Here is a 13,596-nt window from a genome sequence, read left to right as displayed (position 1 = left end):
GTGCAGAAAAGCTGTTTAAAATTTAAATGCAGTTGAGCTTTAAAGTTCACAATAATAGCTTCACGAGTAATATTATTTATTAGTAATAATATGCATTTCATACATCGACAACAAAACAATATTAGAATGCTGAATTGTTAACACAGCTGAATGGTTGCGAATTATTACGAATAACGATAAAATCCAACGCACGCCTCAGTCGTAGTGGAAATTTCACCGTACCGGCACACAGCACCCGGGTGGCAAGTGGAAATCTCAGACCTGGACTTCATAGAGCTTTGGGAAGGGCATCGCTTCGGTCGGTTGCAGCCTGCCACAAACAAAAACAGTTCTTTATTAAAGTCTGTGCAGATTTTCTGGGCATTTTATAAGTTCTGCAGGTGTGGACTGTGGATGGCGTTGTACTCACCAGTTTTCCGGGCTGTATCGAGCATTATTGAAATCCACCACATGGAAGGTGTAGGCATTGCGCGGTTTATCCGACGTGTTATCTTCACTTTTATGGATGACATTGCCATGGATTAGCACCAAGGAACCCTTGGATACCGGTGCCGGTTTGAAGCGTTCCAGAGGAAATTCTTTCTCGTCTGGTTCCGCTCCGCGCATCATGGTCAGTTTGCCCGGCGTCGGGTTGGGGTTGCGGATAAAATGACAAGTTGGAGGCACTGTACATGACGCGAACAAAGTTAAACGTGGGTATCAAAATCTGGCTGGGTTTACGCGATCGTTGGCAACTGACGAAATGCGTCAATTTAAAAAACAAATCTATGATTGCCAATTTGCCGCTTATTGAATAATATTTTATTTGCCGAAGGAACAGTTTATATCGGTCAAAGTACCATGTTGTGTTCCCGGCATGAAATGCAGGCATCCATTTTCCACTGCCGCGTCGTCCAAGGCAATCCAGAAACCTAGGAGTTTCTCCGGCGGGTCGACGTTTTGAAACGTGGAATCCTGGTGAGTCGTTACTTTCTGTCCCAGTACTGCAGAACATAGCACTTGTGAGTTGTAGCTTTACATTTCTGGTGAAAAGTGTTACATACGAGGATTCTTAAAAAGATACACGCTCTGCACCAGTCGAGGATCGACAAGGCCCATCATCCGACAGATATCCTTGATTTTCTCGCTGAAGGTCACTTTCTTGAAGGCTGGTTCCAGCCAACCTATGGCGTATCCTGCGAAGGATTTCAAACACATTATAGCGTTAACGGTAGTGACTGCTCTTGCAGGTTTGCACACGAAGCATAGAAATATGTACCAATCGTCTTTTACGTAACTGCCGTAAATTGTATTGCGAAAAATTAAATTTAAAGAGATCGCTGGTTTTTCTGTATAAGAAATATTGCAGTCCAAAAATGTTGTGGGAGCTGTTCAAGGTGCTTTTGAATCATGTTTCCAAAACATGATGTTCGTATGTTGATTGATGCTTATATCTGATAAAAATACAAACATATTTTTGTAACTGGAGCTGTCAAAAACATGACTGTGAATTGAAAACACATTGTTGGTGTTTGGTGTTTTGATAACAAGGACATCAACATCTTGGTCCGACCGGTTTCTTACACTTTCATAATTAAAAGCATGCACCCTGTAACTAAGAGATAATTGTATCCCACTGAAAATATGAGGATGCCGAGTTACAAACTGCAGCATCGTGGTTGCAACTACAGATTCCATGATGCCGCTTAGTGGCATAACGATCATACCGGCTCGGCTGATGGCGCGATCTTTCGGCACGGTGAGGCTGCCGTCCTCCCGGACTGCTTTGGGTTCGAAGTAGAAGCGCACCTTGTCGCCGCTGTTCAGGAAGTAATCGTCGAAACTATCGCTCTTCGTCTGGCTGTGGGTGCTCTCCTGATCCGGATGGTGGAAGATATGCCGGCTGTGATCTTTGGGATCCATCTCGTCGATAATGCGGGCCATAGCGCTCTTCAACGCGACAACCTCTTGCGGCGAGAGAAAATTCGGGATAACCGCGTAGCCATTTTTATTGAACTAAGAAACAACAGTTTTTTAGAGTCAGATGTGTGCAACCGTGTAAAAAGATGGAGCTCGCTTCGAAATTCATTATGAAAATCAATAAAGACCGTACATGCAAAACCAAACCGTACATCGCTAGCGCTGGATGTAAACGGAGAAGCGTTTACTTACGCACTTTACGCTTACAACGAAGCATCATTAATTCTCTTTTGCGAATTTTATTGCACTTATAAATTTAGGCAATTAGCAATATTGGCAATTGAAGTAATAAGGCAAATCACAGCGCTTCGGAGCAGAGTCCATTAATTAAGCGGCTCCAAGATTAACAGTTTAAGCGATTTTGCAAGCTTACCTCTTGGACGTAATCCGGCTGGGACATTTTTGCGACTATTAGTGTACGGCGAACGACTAACTGAGATGCAACTAACTTTCCTGCTCCCCAGATCGCGGTTATATAGCCGGTAATAGTGCCACAACGTCTCGTGATAACCGTAAGCATATGTACGAGTAATACAGGTGCATCAACGAAACTGCCAACTTGTTGTTACGCCAATTTAAGTTGTTTGTTGTGTGGAGAGCGCGATCAGCACAAGCGGCTTTTATCGGCGTTGTAATGGTATAGTGGTAGTTTCCACTGGTAAGCCATATCGGTACCGGTATCTGTCAAATGTTATCTAGTGCATCGGATCGGTGAAAGGAAAGGAAAATATTACGAGGAAACGTAAAGTTAAATAATCGTAACTTATCGCGTGTCACTTCCAGTTTGAACCAGTACAAGAAGTAAAACGGAGTCAAGTTTAAATGACAACGCTTGTACAAGTTGGGCGTGTTTTTTGCGTCCAGTATAGTCTATTAATGCCCAAAGTTATTACACTGTCCAAGTCGAAAGTTATCAGAACTCTTTTAAATTTGTACTGTATATAATTCATTTTACTGACGGCAAGTTTCTACGTATATAACACCCGCGCTGCTCCATATTATGGAGCAGCGTATTCCGAAATTAATAAATGTACGTACGATATTATCGTATCAAGTATGTACATTTTAATATTCCGTAATACCTGAATGTAGCTCATACTCGCACATTCCACGAAACTGTTTAAAAGGCCAAAAGCTCAACGATCGCTATCTGATAATTAATAAAATTAATTATAAACAAGCTAATAATGGATAACTTTTGAAGAATACCAAGCGAAATCTTCGATACTGTACACCAACAACATATAACAACAGTACATAACAACATATAACGTATAATTCTTTGAATAACAACACTCATAACACGGTACATGGGGCGGCGTTGGTGCGGCTGGCTCCGTCCAGGTGCAGGGCACCGACGGGTGACGTGTCCCGGGGCCGGAGCGGGGTCGGTGGCACCGCGGCACGCGCCGGCATGCGCGGCAGAAAGGGGATACTTGCCGCACTTGCACTCCACTGAGTACAGCCCATAGAGGGCTCGGGACCTTTCGGGGTTAGGTGCGGGAATATGAAGGGATGGTACGGCCGCCGTGCCTCTGATGCCATGAGAGATAAACCCACGAAAAAATTCATTCTGAAATTTAGGACTGTAAATCTTCAACTGGTGCTGCGCCCAGTGGAGTAGTCGGTTGACCTGTGCTACTGAATTGCATTTAATCAGCAGAATTCCAATGTGACTGAGAAAAAACTGACATAATCCCCGACAGAATTCTTTCTCATCTACCAATAAATTGGCTGCCACTGTGCTCAATGGGGTGGGTGCAGATTCCCAGATGTCGCGCTTTTGCTCGCTGTGTGGTCATGGTCAAGCGAACGGAGCGAAGCAAGCACTTCCGTCGTACCCGCAACAGGTTGTACTGTATTAGTATATATTAACTTTGACACATTGAATGCAACCGCAATAACTACATTATTCACGAGTACATGAACAAGATGTCATTTAACGTCTCCGTTTCCTCCAGTTCCGGATCTCGCGTCGATCCTAACCGGATTTGAGACAGGGATATAATTTAAGGGTAGCTTACTATCGGCAAATTTACCAGGGTTATGTACAGAGTAGTGCAAGAAAATCCTGTTGTGAAAACTTATCATGGTTAATGACAATTGCATAACTGGAAATCACTGACATCGGTGCAGGTGCTAAGTAGTTTATCTTGAAGCGTGCGGCCGATAAGCCGACGGGCCGTGATATCCTCACCGTACTTACTGACGGATGCACAATCTGATCTGTACATACCAACATTTTCTGTGTTGCACGTTTGTTGGGGTCTTGGTCCAGAGCATTCATACAAAGACGGACATGGTCTTGTCACGGGGTTTGCCTTTAATCGCGCTGGGAGCCGTGCAGTGCGTGTGCGGCAGTGTTCTCGTCAGTGTGGATGCTGTAGGTAAACTATTCCATTGATATTTATTTCTGTGGTGTGACTCGATCTAGAGTTAACTAGTTTCCTGCAGACAGCGTTATTAGCGCTGTTGTTCTACTCACATCGAGCTTACTAATTAAACCACAAGGTCCATAACAGTTTCGGATGTGTCTGTTTTTCCGAGGTTTCTTTGCACGAGAACCGTGTTCGCCATATATTTTGCTTAAAATACGCTCAGCGGTCGTAGCAAACCTCTAGCACGCGGTTACTTACAGAGCTCCAGTTGACGGACGTCAGCAGTGGTCCTTGGAAGCGCTCTTTCTTGAAATAATCATTTGACCATGCCCATGTATCTGTATTTACTACGTAGCTATTAATTTACCATTATTTTCTTGCTGCACTTTTCCTTACTTTGGTCTTGCATAAACTCTCTCGGTAGTTACAGTACAGCTTAGGACAAAATGGTCGCATACCCAACATCTCCACATTCAGTACGAATGCAGCGCAGTGCACTGTACGACTGACTGGTGAGTTCAAAATATCCGTTTCGTACAAGTGCACTGCACCGCTTGCGTACAGAATGCTGGGTATGGGGCTATGCGACCATTTCGTCCTACATTGTATTTAGCTGTGCCACAGTTGGGGAATTAGACGTGAGAAGGATTTTCGGCTCATGGTTTTTTGCGCAGCAATATACGGTACCATGAGCGTTTATGCTTAGAAACAAATCCAAAATCTCCGGTTAACTAGTCATGAATCATCATCACATACAAATTCGTCGTACACGCACTCGGGCCCACTCCAGTATAAAGATGAACAGCGTCCTAGCAAATCCCTATACAGAAAACAAATAGGTTTACAGGACAGATTTACATACCGTTAGGACGGTTTTGACCGAACGCTTTCTTGCATTTCAGCCTACGCACAGTTCTACCTGGACATCCTGCACTATGCATCCACGGTCCTAGGTGTGTACTACTTTATCGCCGGTCTCCTGACCATCACCGCCGGGACGACGGTGAGGGTGAACAGCTACCAGAAACGCTGCTGGATCATCACCAGCCTCGTCCTCAACATCCTCACCATCCTCAGCGCTTTCGGTTTGACGATTTTGTTGGCGCTATTGCTGACCATGCTGCTGGATCCGGACAACGCGGATCTGGCTAATCTGGACCGGTACATCATGGGGCCGTCATGGAATATCGCCAACTACGGACTGACCCTGGTGGCGACACAGCTGGCACTGGCCGGGATGATGTTCGTCAACAGTCTGGCTTCGACGATTCTGATTGGGAAGACGAACAATAAACTGCGGCAGGCTAGTATGGCGCACCAGATGACGCAGGTCACGCAGTCGCATGCCGCCTACAGATTATAAGACTGAGATTTTACGGACAGCCAAGAGCTTCCCTTGTTGTTTACTATGGTCGTTTTCGTTTATGAAGTGTGTGCTACCTGTGTTTTGCTCGAGAATTCGGATTATTTTTAATACTCTTCTAATTTCTAATTTTATTTAACTTTTGGAAGATATGTTTTATGTTTAATTACGCTGTCCCGAAAAACTGCATTTACAGATCGTATCGCCGAACTTCTATTTATATCTATATAATATAGGTATCGCTGCACATTACTCATATACGTACGCTGATTACAAGTTCCAGTTCAAACATTTTGACTTCCCTACTTTTGATAGTCGCTCTTATCGCACAGACAAATTTTGCACAATCGCCAATTGTTTCTGCAACATATTGTTTATTCTCAAATTAAAGAGTGCGAAGATAACAGCATTACTGACCACGCGAGCTTAGATATGCTGATACGGTTATATGGAATAACTTTACCGTTAAAATATTGTACGCGCGCTCCTTGGAAACTGTGTTGTGATCGTCGACTTCTCGCTTTCTGGACATACCTAGGATACATCGGCAGTACAGGATCCAGACAGCAATATGGCTTCCGATTTACCGACGGCTCTTCACCGGCCGAAGCAGGTCATGTGTTTCGGTGTTCTACAGCTGCTGTTGGCTTGCGTCTTGATAGCCATGGATGTTACTAGTAAGCTTGGAATGCGCATATAACTGTGCTACAGCAAAATCATCTTTTAACGGTACTTAAACTGAATCTAAAGACATCTGCAAAATTATAGCTGTACTTAAGGTTACATGCTTCATTTCACTTTTGCCAGAACTATTTAGCAACGCTTACTTCCATTACAATGCGTTTAAAGCGTGTGCAGAGTACGTAACACTTGTATTGTACACCTTATTATGTTGGCTTGTTGTAGATTCGCGTACGGCGTGCTTCTTGCGAAGTCATACAGTAAAAACGTTTCTAATGCAAAAAAAACACGAAGGTAATGGTTGTATCGTCTTGATTCAGCGATGATCGTAACCGGTATCGTGATGGGTCTGGTGCACACGGCCTTCTGCGCCGGAATCTGGCTGGGCGTGTTCTACCTGATCACCTCTTGCTTCGGCATCTGCGGTGGCCGTCCCCTGCCCGTCGGCCAGTCCGCACACGGCCGGCGCTGCTGTCTGTGCACCTCGGCCGTGATGAGTCTGCTGTGCATCATCAGCTCCGGCGGCCTGGTCATCTACCACTCCACCTTCATCAACTACTACGATGAGTGGCGCGCCTACTACGTCAACTACGTTCACCAGTACTGGGCCTATCTCAATCTGGCCGACGTGGACATCCTGACGCCAACCGGCTACAGCATCATGGCCGGTTATTTGAGCGTCTATCTCATCTTCACGTTGTGCTGTCTGGCACAGACCGTGCTGGCCTTCGTCGAGTTCTGCACGATTCGCAAGACACCGATGACGACGATTACGCGGTTGGCCATGAAAGAGGTGCCCGCGGAGCCCAAAGTATGAAACTGGAATAATGGGTTCACGGTTTAGTTGATCGCTTATTTATACAGCTCGCTCAATCCGTAGAAGTACCGTAAACGTACGCCAGAAACCGATGCCGGTTAACTAACGGCAGTTCAGTCTGCACAGTGCACTCTGCTGACGCTTACGCTTCGCATAGCGGTGTGACCTTTATGGTGATCTGACTGTTGGTTGGGCATGTAGCTGTTTTTCTTATCATGTTGTGTAATGGTTAGAGCAAAATTCAGTGCGGACAAAAACATTATGTCAAACGTTTCATTGTATTCCTCGGTACGCGCTATCTGCGTCGACAAAGCGCGCTGATTCAGTTACGGTAGTCGGTACTAAGTAAACGCAGTTTGAGTAATTAAAATACGTACGATTCTGGAAAAAAGGCATTACCAAAACATCGTAGGGTAAGATACACATGCACAGCATAGGAAACGTAGTATAGTGGCAATTATGAAAGGATTCCCTGCTTGCAATTCCCTGACCGTGCTTAACTGTTTGAACCACATAATGGCAAAGTTAACAGTGTAAAATTTATAGTAATTTTTTGCAAAGATTCACTAACAGTTCGGTGGTCAGTGACTGGTAACCACTGCTAAATAATGAAATATTAGCCAAAATTATTAAATTTCTATTCAGAAACGGCATGGCGTAAAAAAAGTCAGATAAATTTCTGGCCAAGCGATTGCGAGTGAGCGGATCGTGTATGTGGGTTCTATAATTTCGTGTCACAAATAACATGCAGTTTCAGTTAATCAATTTTCAATATGTTATTCATCTTTGAACCCTATGCAATCATTTATTATTCAAATATGTGACACTTTACGCCAGTTTTACTGATACCGGTCTGAAGGATTAGTTTTTATAAAGATTCGCTTATTATAATTATTACTTACACAAAAGCCAGAAGGCATACGCATTCTCAATCCATTACATGTATCTAAAACTATTTATGCCATCATGTCACTTTCCCAATCACGTTTTTCATTGGTTCTGGGCATGTGCTTCTCAGGTACTAGTATCTGCAACCGTACATCAAATATGCAGCATAGCTGCACTGACTGCTGATTACAAGGCCGGTAGGTTGGGTGTTGGGCGAGGTATCGCCTTTGCCGTCGATACTTCCGGGTTTATGCTGTCGTAGAGCTTGGCCGCTGACCATGATATTGCATCATAAAGGGTACACGTGTGTTTTACTTAGGGGGCATCCATAATTACAAAGACTTCACTAGCTAGAAATTTGTCTCGAAAGAAATGTTCTTTATAAAGATAGTTGTTTATGGCATTAGAGTGTCCCCTGTTTATTATCGCTGCTTAATAAGTACAGTATGTACTGTAATCAGTGTGCTGTTCTTGGTTGTACAACACAATTATGATATTTTGGCTCCGCGATATACGGCATAACATTACCAACTCTACATCGCAGTTTTAAGTGTTACTGCTCCAGCGAAGTAAATGATAAATTAACAGTAACGGAAACAATTCTAAAATCATTTCACGGGGTAATCGATTTGGAAAACCTGCCACAGGCATAAAATATTTTAGATAGGTGTTACAGATACGTGGTGGCGTAACTATGCACTTCCCGTCAAGGATTAACATTTAGAGTATTTTTTAACTAAAAAAATCACGTTTTTAGGAAACTGCAATTGCTTAATCTACGCCACTGTGAAAATATGAAGTATAACGGCAAACAAATGAAGTGTTGCCGGCATTACTGTGTAACAATAACAGCTCACAAGGTCAACAGATTGGCTTGACTGTTTATCTAGCCCATCGTAACGTGCATATTTCCCCATTCATAACTCGTACTTTTACAGCTACTCACAGATTTACAATCACACCGGAATTTCAAATACGCTATACGCCGTACACCGGCCAACACGCACAGGTAAATCTCAGCAGTCTCTCAACGGCATATAAAGCCGAGATTTGACGACGCGGACCGATAGGTCGGCGCGTTCATAATCGCGCAGGCCTTTGATAGCTCATAAACAACAATAATATGCATTCGCCGAACGCCCTGCTGCATACACCGTTACATTATCATACGTGCAGTACTGCAAGTGTTCACACAGCAGCAGCGATAAAACGTCCGACGCAGGGGAAATACACACCAGCAGCCGCGCGGCAAGTCAAGAGCGCCATAATATGTGGAAGGCCTTTATCATAACGGTACCTGTGCAGTGAGCAGCTGCAGCTTCGTCGAGCGTTGCCACCATGTGTTTACTCGGAGGATGATTAATTTGCCAAACATGTGAGGGTAATTTGCGCTATGCCACGGAATCAGTGGGGCCGCCGCCGACTAACAGCCATAACGGCCTCTTTGGATGCGCTGGCGCAACGGATATGGGTTACGCCAAGGAAGTCAATTTCGGCAATTTATTCATCATTAACGCCGCCTTCCAGATAATCATCGGATTGGCCCTTTTCGGCCTCGATATTGCAAGTATGGTTGCGTAAACTCTGACATAACTGGGCAGGCTTTCGCGCTTTAAATGTCTACCGGGTAGGCGGAAATTTGTCTTAAAATTACGAATAAATAACTCAGTTAAATGGTTCTTATTTTTGTAATTTCCGCATTTCCACATTTCTGTAAGTAAAATTTTGTAATTTCCGTATTTCCAAATTTTTGTCAGTAAATTTTGGTTTTTTAACTACATCGAATTATGTAAAGGTCGTTGGCCGCTTCCCCGTAAACTTATTTTTGAAATTTTTTTTTTATTTTCTGCTGAATGAGTAGCAGTTTTAAAGAAGTGGTTTGCTGGCTATTAAAAATATTTTTCACCGTCAAAGGAAATTTTTCAATAAATTAAGAATGAGCAAAGTCCATTTGCGCGTGTAGCGCAGCTGTTGATTACAGTCTTCCGCACGGAGCGTGCGTATCAGCTGTATCACACCGCGGGGGCGTCGGGGATGTGGTTGGGCGTGGTCTTCCTCATCACCGGCATCCTGGGCATCCTCGTTATCCGCCCGGCCTGTCACGTCCCCGTCGGCCGCTTTCTATCCACCGCCCTCTACAGCAACCTCTTCACGGCCATCGCCGCCTTTGTCCTCTTAGAGATCACCACCGTCATGGTCACGTGGGCCATGGCTAGCACCCGCGACAGCTACGCCTTCCAGCTGATGAAAGCCATCGGCTATCTGGGCATGTTCGCCCTATCCTTATGCCAGAGTATCGCGGCGGGGCTGAACATCTACCGCCGCAGTTTATTAAAGCAGAATTCCAATCGCGACACTACCGGCTTCCACGATAATCCACAGTACAGGGCTTCGCAGATCAGTGTGAGGGATATCACGCCCAAGGTGCATAAAGCCCTGGATGACGGACCCGTGGAGCGGGAAGCCCGGTATGTTAATGATATTCCGGTGATGGTGGCGCCGCAACCGCGGTATGTGGAGGATGCACCGGTGCAGCGGATGGTAACGCCGCAGCCGCGATATTTAGAGCATCACCTATAGGTTTTGTGTTTTCGGGATTATGGCGGATTTTGTGATCTCGGGTTACAGTGTCCCAGAATATCTTTATAGTTTCTACTGGCTTTCGGAGATTTAATTATGCTGGCAATACGTGTTCGGTGAACCGGTGGGAAATGAGTAAATTACAAAAGTGCACATTACGCGTGAACAACGTATGATTTGTGCTCTGCACGTATTAAAGAATGCAATAAAAATGCCCGGTTTTAATTTGTATTCAGCTGTTGCAAATGTTAAGTTTTTGCTGTGCAAGTTACTCACAACTTTTGATACAAAGAGAAATAAAACTAGTGTTACAAGGGTATAAAAATCAACAGCCGCCATTTTAAAGAATTCTTCGAACCGAAACATCATAAATCCTTTTTACACAGAATATATTTATTATTAATTACAATAATTTTTAATTGTATCAGTTTTACTGCGGACTAATCGATTAATCGAAGCGTTGTCCACAACGTGTATTACACGTTAAAGTTGATCCCGGTTTCGGAGGATGCCGTGGAGTTCCGGCGAGCGGGCTCATCCGCTTCCTCGTCCACGATAGTCGTCTTTGTCTGGTCGCCGGCTAACGCCAGGCTTTTAGACGAACGCGACGCCATCGTGCGACCCCGTCGCGAACACACCACGCACAGTACAACACACAGGGAGGCGATCAGGCCGATGACGATCAGGGCGATGTGGCCGCCGTGCAGCGGACCGTACGCGGTGTGGACATCTTCCGCCACGCTGCGCTGGGCATCCGCAGCGCCATCTGCAAAGTTCCTGTCAGCGCAGTCAAGGAAGCTTAGGATAACAACATATCTTACTTGTGTGCAGAAAAGATGGGTGTTTGACGGGATGCGGGGATTCCCAGGGGAATCGGATGACCGTTGGAAAATAGCGCATCATGCGCCCTTAGTCGATCGACAAATCCGGAGATTTTATTAAAATACACTTGCAAAACACAGCCGTAAATATATATACAACCGCTACGAAGCGAACAAGATTGTTAGAAAGCAGTAAATGCTTTTCCGGTAATCTCGTTAAAATCGGTAAGAGATTGCGTTGGATTAAAAACAGGTAGTAGTCTTGATGATCAACTAACCAGCTTCGAAACAGCAAGAGCCTTGTTGGTGTTTCCCTATCGCTGCAGTTAATTAAATTCACTTGGACTTAACAGGTGGAACGGAAAGAGAATTCTGTTGATAAAATTATTATTAATGTTGTACGCTGTCGTGACTGACCTTTGACCTAATCGGTGGAAAATAAGAAGAAGCACGATTCTTCGCATTATTGCATGGGACAATGGTTTATCGTTCACCTGTATAGGGGTTCTTAACTTCTGTTATGCGCTTCGTAATCAGTATATGTTGCTCGAATAGTTCACCTGGACCAGCAGAAGCAGTGCTTTGCGAAGTTGCATAACCTGTGGCATCCGGAAATGCCAGACGCTCGAAGAAGAGATTGTGTACCTAGTTAATTAACCGTGCCGTATGCATAATTGCTGCAGCGAACTACAGGTAGTGATGGGCACTAACCGCTATTTATTCATTCGATGTTACAGTAAAACTTAAAAGAGCGTTTGTTTCACAAGTAACATGTGTTTGCCGACTGCCAGGCGCAAAAATTAATAACGCACAATATCATTCGATCGATTTGGGCAAATCAAATGGTTTCGACCTTAAAAAGAACCTGCTGACGGTGTTAACAGTTAGACGTTCGCTCATTTTGTTAACTGCACAGGAACGTTAGATCTAGGTTTCTTTTGCTAACCCACACCACCGGTATTTCAAGGTGCACAGATTCCGGAGTGAAGCAAGCCGCTGCAAACGATGCCATTACAAAACCGTACTCCAAAACTTAAGGAAAACACCACTCTTTTTTATTGGCTGTCATCTTGCTTGTTTGAAATGTCTGGACAGTATATCCAAAAACAAACCAAGAGGACTGCCCGGATTTGCTAGGTTTTCCTTGTGCGAAGCCAGTTTCCATGCTTACATCGATTGCAGGAAAGCATTTTCTTAATTTATTCTTGCTGTTGCGCGTTTCTGCCCATGGGCCATGGACATAGATATTTCGCTCATTTCAGCGTGTTAACACATTGGGCAACCACATTGCCGACATTCCCATCCTGACCCGAGAGTGTCATTTCCGGTTCGGGAACATTCCGGAAATGGCTTTCGCTGACGCTTTCTCCTTTCCCGCAACTCTCTTGTAGATTCGCAACGGACTTTATTTGGAGCTCTTCACGAATTAAACCGCTCCGGTATTTTCTTGAAGGAACTCTTTTCCCGAACGTCAACGAGAACCTGCAGCGTTCCATTATACAACGCCGTTACGTCCGGCATTTGAAGAATACCGTTGGAATCTTCCCAAGATGCTGAAGCTGATACAACGCTGCATCACTCGTGATCGCAAGACAACTTCCACAGAAAAGACGTGCGTGGTAAACTGCGAGGCCGTGCTTGCTCCAGCGCGGCTTCGCCATCATTCGCACCCATTTTAGTGCTTGGTCTCGCATAAAAGCAGTCCGATATTCGTAAGGTTTCTCCTCCGTAGTTTTTTGTTCTGCAGTGTTTATGCATCGTCGATGGTGGGATGCCGTGCATTACAGTGGAAATCGCTGGCGCTTTGAAGAATTTTGCGGCTGCAGACCGGTATATTGCGTCGCTTCTACAATATGCATTTGAACCGTGGTGCAATCGCATAACCCTGTCAATGGTAAAATTCTGTTTTTGGAGGAACCGCTATCGACGTGGGCGATTTTGATCTGAGCCGGTAACGCATCCGGCCCGTAAAGCGAAGAATCCATGACGTGCGCCAGTTCAGGCTCTCTCGCAGGGCGTTGACTTTTGGGTGTGGCACTCCGGCTCATGCGCACGTATGGACAAACCGAATCCGCGACATATGATTGCACATACTCTGTGCATGAGGGA

General features: G+C 44.8%; 4 protein-coding genes across 6 annotated transcripts; 2 read left to right on the top strand and 2 right to left on the bottom strand.

Moving 5' to 3' along the window:
• Positions 1 to 59: 59 nt before the first annotated feature.
• Positions 60 to 2,539, bottom strand: LOC129602738 (phytanoyl-CoA dioxygenase domain-containing protein 1 homolog). Its single transcript, XM_055501871.1, has 6 exons — positions 2,333 to 2,539; positions 1,707 to 1,995; positions 1,044 to 1,175; positions 840 to 983; positions 410 to 665; positions 60 to 310 (listed from the first exon to the last, which is right to left on the bottom strand). Exons 1-6 carry the CDS (start codon positions 2,477 to 2,479, stop codon positions 256 to 258), a joined length of 1,023 nt encoding a protein of 340 aa, XP_055357846.1. The 5' UTR covers positions 2,480 to 2,539; the 3' UTR covers positions 60 to 255.
• Positions 2,540 to 4,130: 1,591 nt separating this feature from the next.
• Positions 4,131 to 7,555, top strand: LOC129602679 (uncharacterized). Of its 2 annotated transcripts, none has more exons than XR_008692431.1 (3): positions 4,131 to 4,346; positions 5,240 to 6,377; positions 6,702 to 7,555. XR_008692431.1 is itself a non-coding variant. In XM_055501780.1 (3 exons), exons 2-3 carry the CDS (start codon positions 6,272 to 6,274, stop codon positions 7,196 to 7,198), a joined length of 603 nt encoding a protein of 200 aa, XP_055357755.1. In that variant the 5' UTR covers positions 4,135 to 4,346; positions 5,240 to 6,271; the 3' UTR covers positions 7,199 to 7,553. The 2 variants fall into 2 exon arrangements, 1 of the variants encoding a protein (XP_055357755.1); XM_055501780.1 differs by having other exon boundaries at positions 4,135 to 4,346; positions 6,702 to 7,553.
• Positions 7,556 to 9,204: 1,649 nt separating this feature from the next.
• LOC129602630 (uncharacterized) lies at positions 9,205 to 10,916 on the top strand. 2 transcript variants are annotated; one of them, XM_055501706.1, is made up of 2 exons: positions 9,205 to 9,653; positions 10,050 to 10,916. In XM_055501706.1, the coding sequence occupies exons 1-2, from the start codon at positions 9,554 to 9,556 to the stop codon at positions 10,664 to 10,666; spliced, it is 717 nt and encodes a 238-aa protein (XP_055357681.1). In that variant the 5' UTR covers positions 9,205 to 9,553; the 3' UTR covers positions 10,667 to 10,916. The 2 variants fall into 2 exon arrangements, with proteins under 2 accessions (XP_055357681.1, XP_055357682.1); XM_055501707.1 differs by having other exon boundaries at positions 9,219 to 9,653; positions 10,068 to 10,913.
• On the bottom strand, positions 10,874 to 11,832 carry LOC129602631 (uncharacterized). The gene is made up of 2 exons (XM_055501709.1): positions 11,488 to 11,832; positions 10,874 to 11,432 (listed from the first exon to the last, which is right to left on the bottom strand). Exons 1-2 carry the CDS (start codon positions 11,567 to 11,569, stop codon positions 11,143 to 11,145), a joined length of 372 nt encoding a protein of 123 aa, XP_055357684.1. The 5' UTR covers positions 11,570 to 11,832; the 3' UTR covers positions 10,874 to 11,142.
• Between the last annotated feature and the right edge of the window lie 1,764 nt (positions 11,833 to 13,596).

This window comes from Paramacrobiotus metropolitanus, unplaced genomic scaffold (assembly GCF_019649055.1).
Source record: "Paramacrobiotus metropolitanus isolate TYO unplaced genomic scaffold, Prichtersi_v1.0 Parri_scaffold0000004, whole genome shotgun sequence".
NCBI lineage: Eukaryota > Metazoa > Tardigrada > Eutardigrada > Parachela > Macrobiotidae > Paramacrobiotus > Paramacrobiotus metropolitanus.
The sequence above is the reverse complement of the archived record's forward strand: the minus strand, read 5'-3'. Positions and strand labels throughout refer to the sequence as shown.

Bases quoted from the DNA above. Each gene is read 5' to 3' on its own strand.
- LOC129602631 (XM_055501709.1), bottom strand. From the start codon at position 11,569: ATGATGCGCTATTTTCCAACGGTCATCCGATTCCCCTGGGAATCCCCG. The intron at 11,433-11,487 runs GTAAGATATGTT...GGAACTTTGCAG, and splicing joins CCCATCTTTTCTGCACACAA to ATGGCGCTGCGGATGCCCAG.
- LOC129602630 (XM_055501706.1), top strand. From the start codon at position 9,554: ATGGGTTACGCCAAGGAAGTCAATTTCGGCAATTTATTCATCATTAAC. The intron at 9,654-10,049 runs GTATGGTTGCGT...TTGCGCGTGTAG, and splicing joins TTTCGGCCTCGATATTGCAA to CGCAGCTGTTGATTACAGTC.
- LOC129602679 (XM_055501780.1), top strand. From the start codon at position 6,272: ATGGCTTCCGATTTACCGACGGCTCTTCACCGGCCGAAGCAGGTCATG. The intron at 6,378-6,701 runs GTAAGCTTGGAA...GTCTTGATTCAG, and splicing joins GATAGCCATGGATGTTACTA to CGATGATCGTAACCGGTATC.
- LOC129602738 (XM_055501871.1), bottom strand. From the start codon at position 2,479: ATGCTTACGGTTATCACGAGACGTTGTGGCACTATTACCGGCTATATA. The intron at 666-839 runs GTACTTTGACCG...CGTCATGTACAG, and splicing joins CATGCCGGGAACACAACATG to TGCCTCCAACTTGTCATTTT. The intron at 311-409 runs GTGAGTACAACG...TGTTTGTGGCAG, and splicing joins CGATACAGCCCGGAAAACTG to GCTGCAACCGACCGAAGCGA.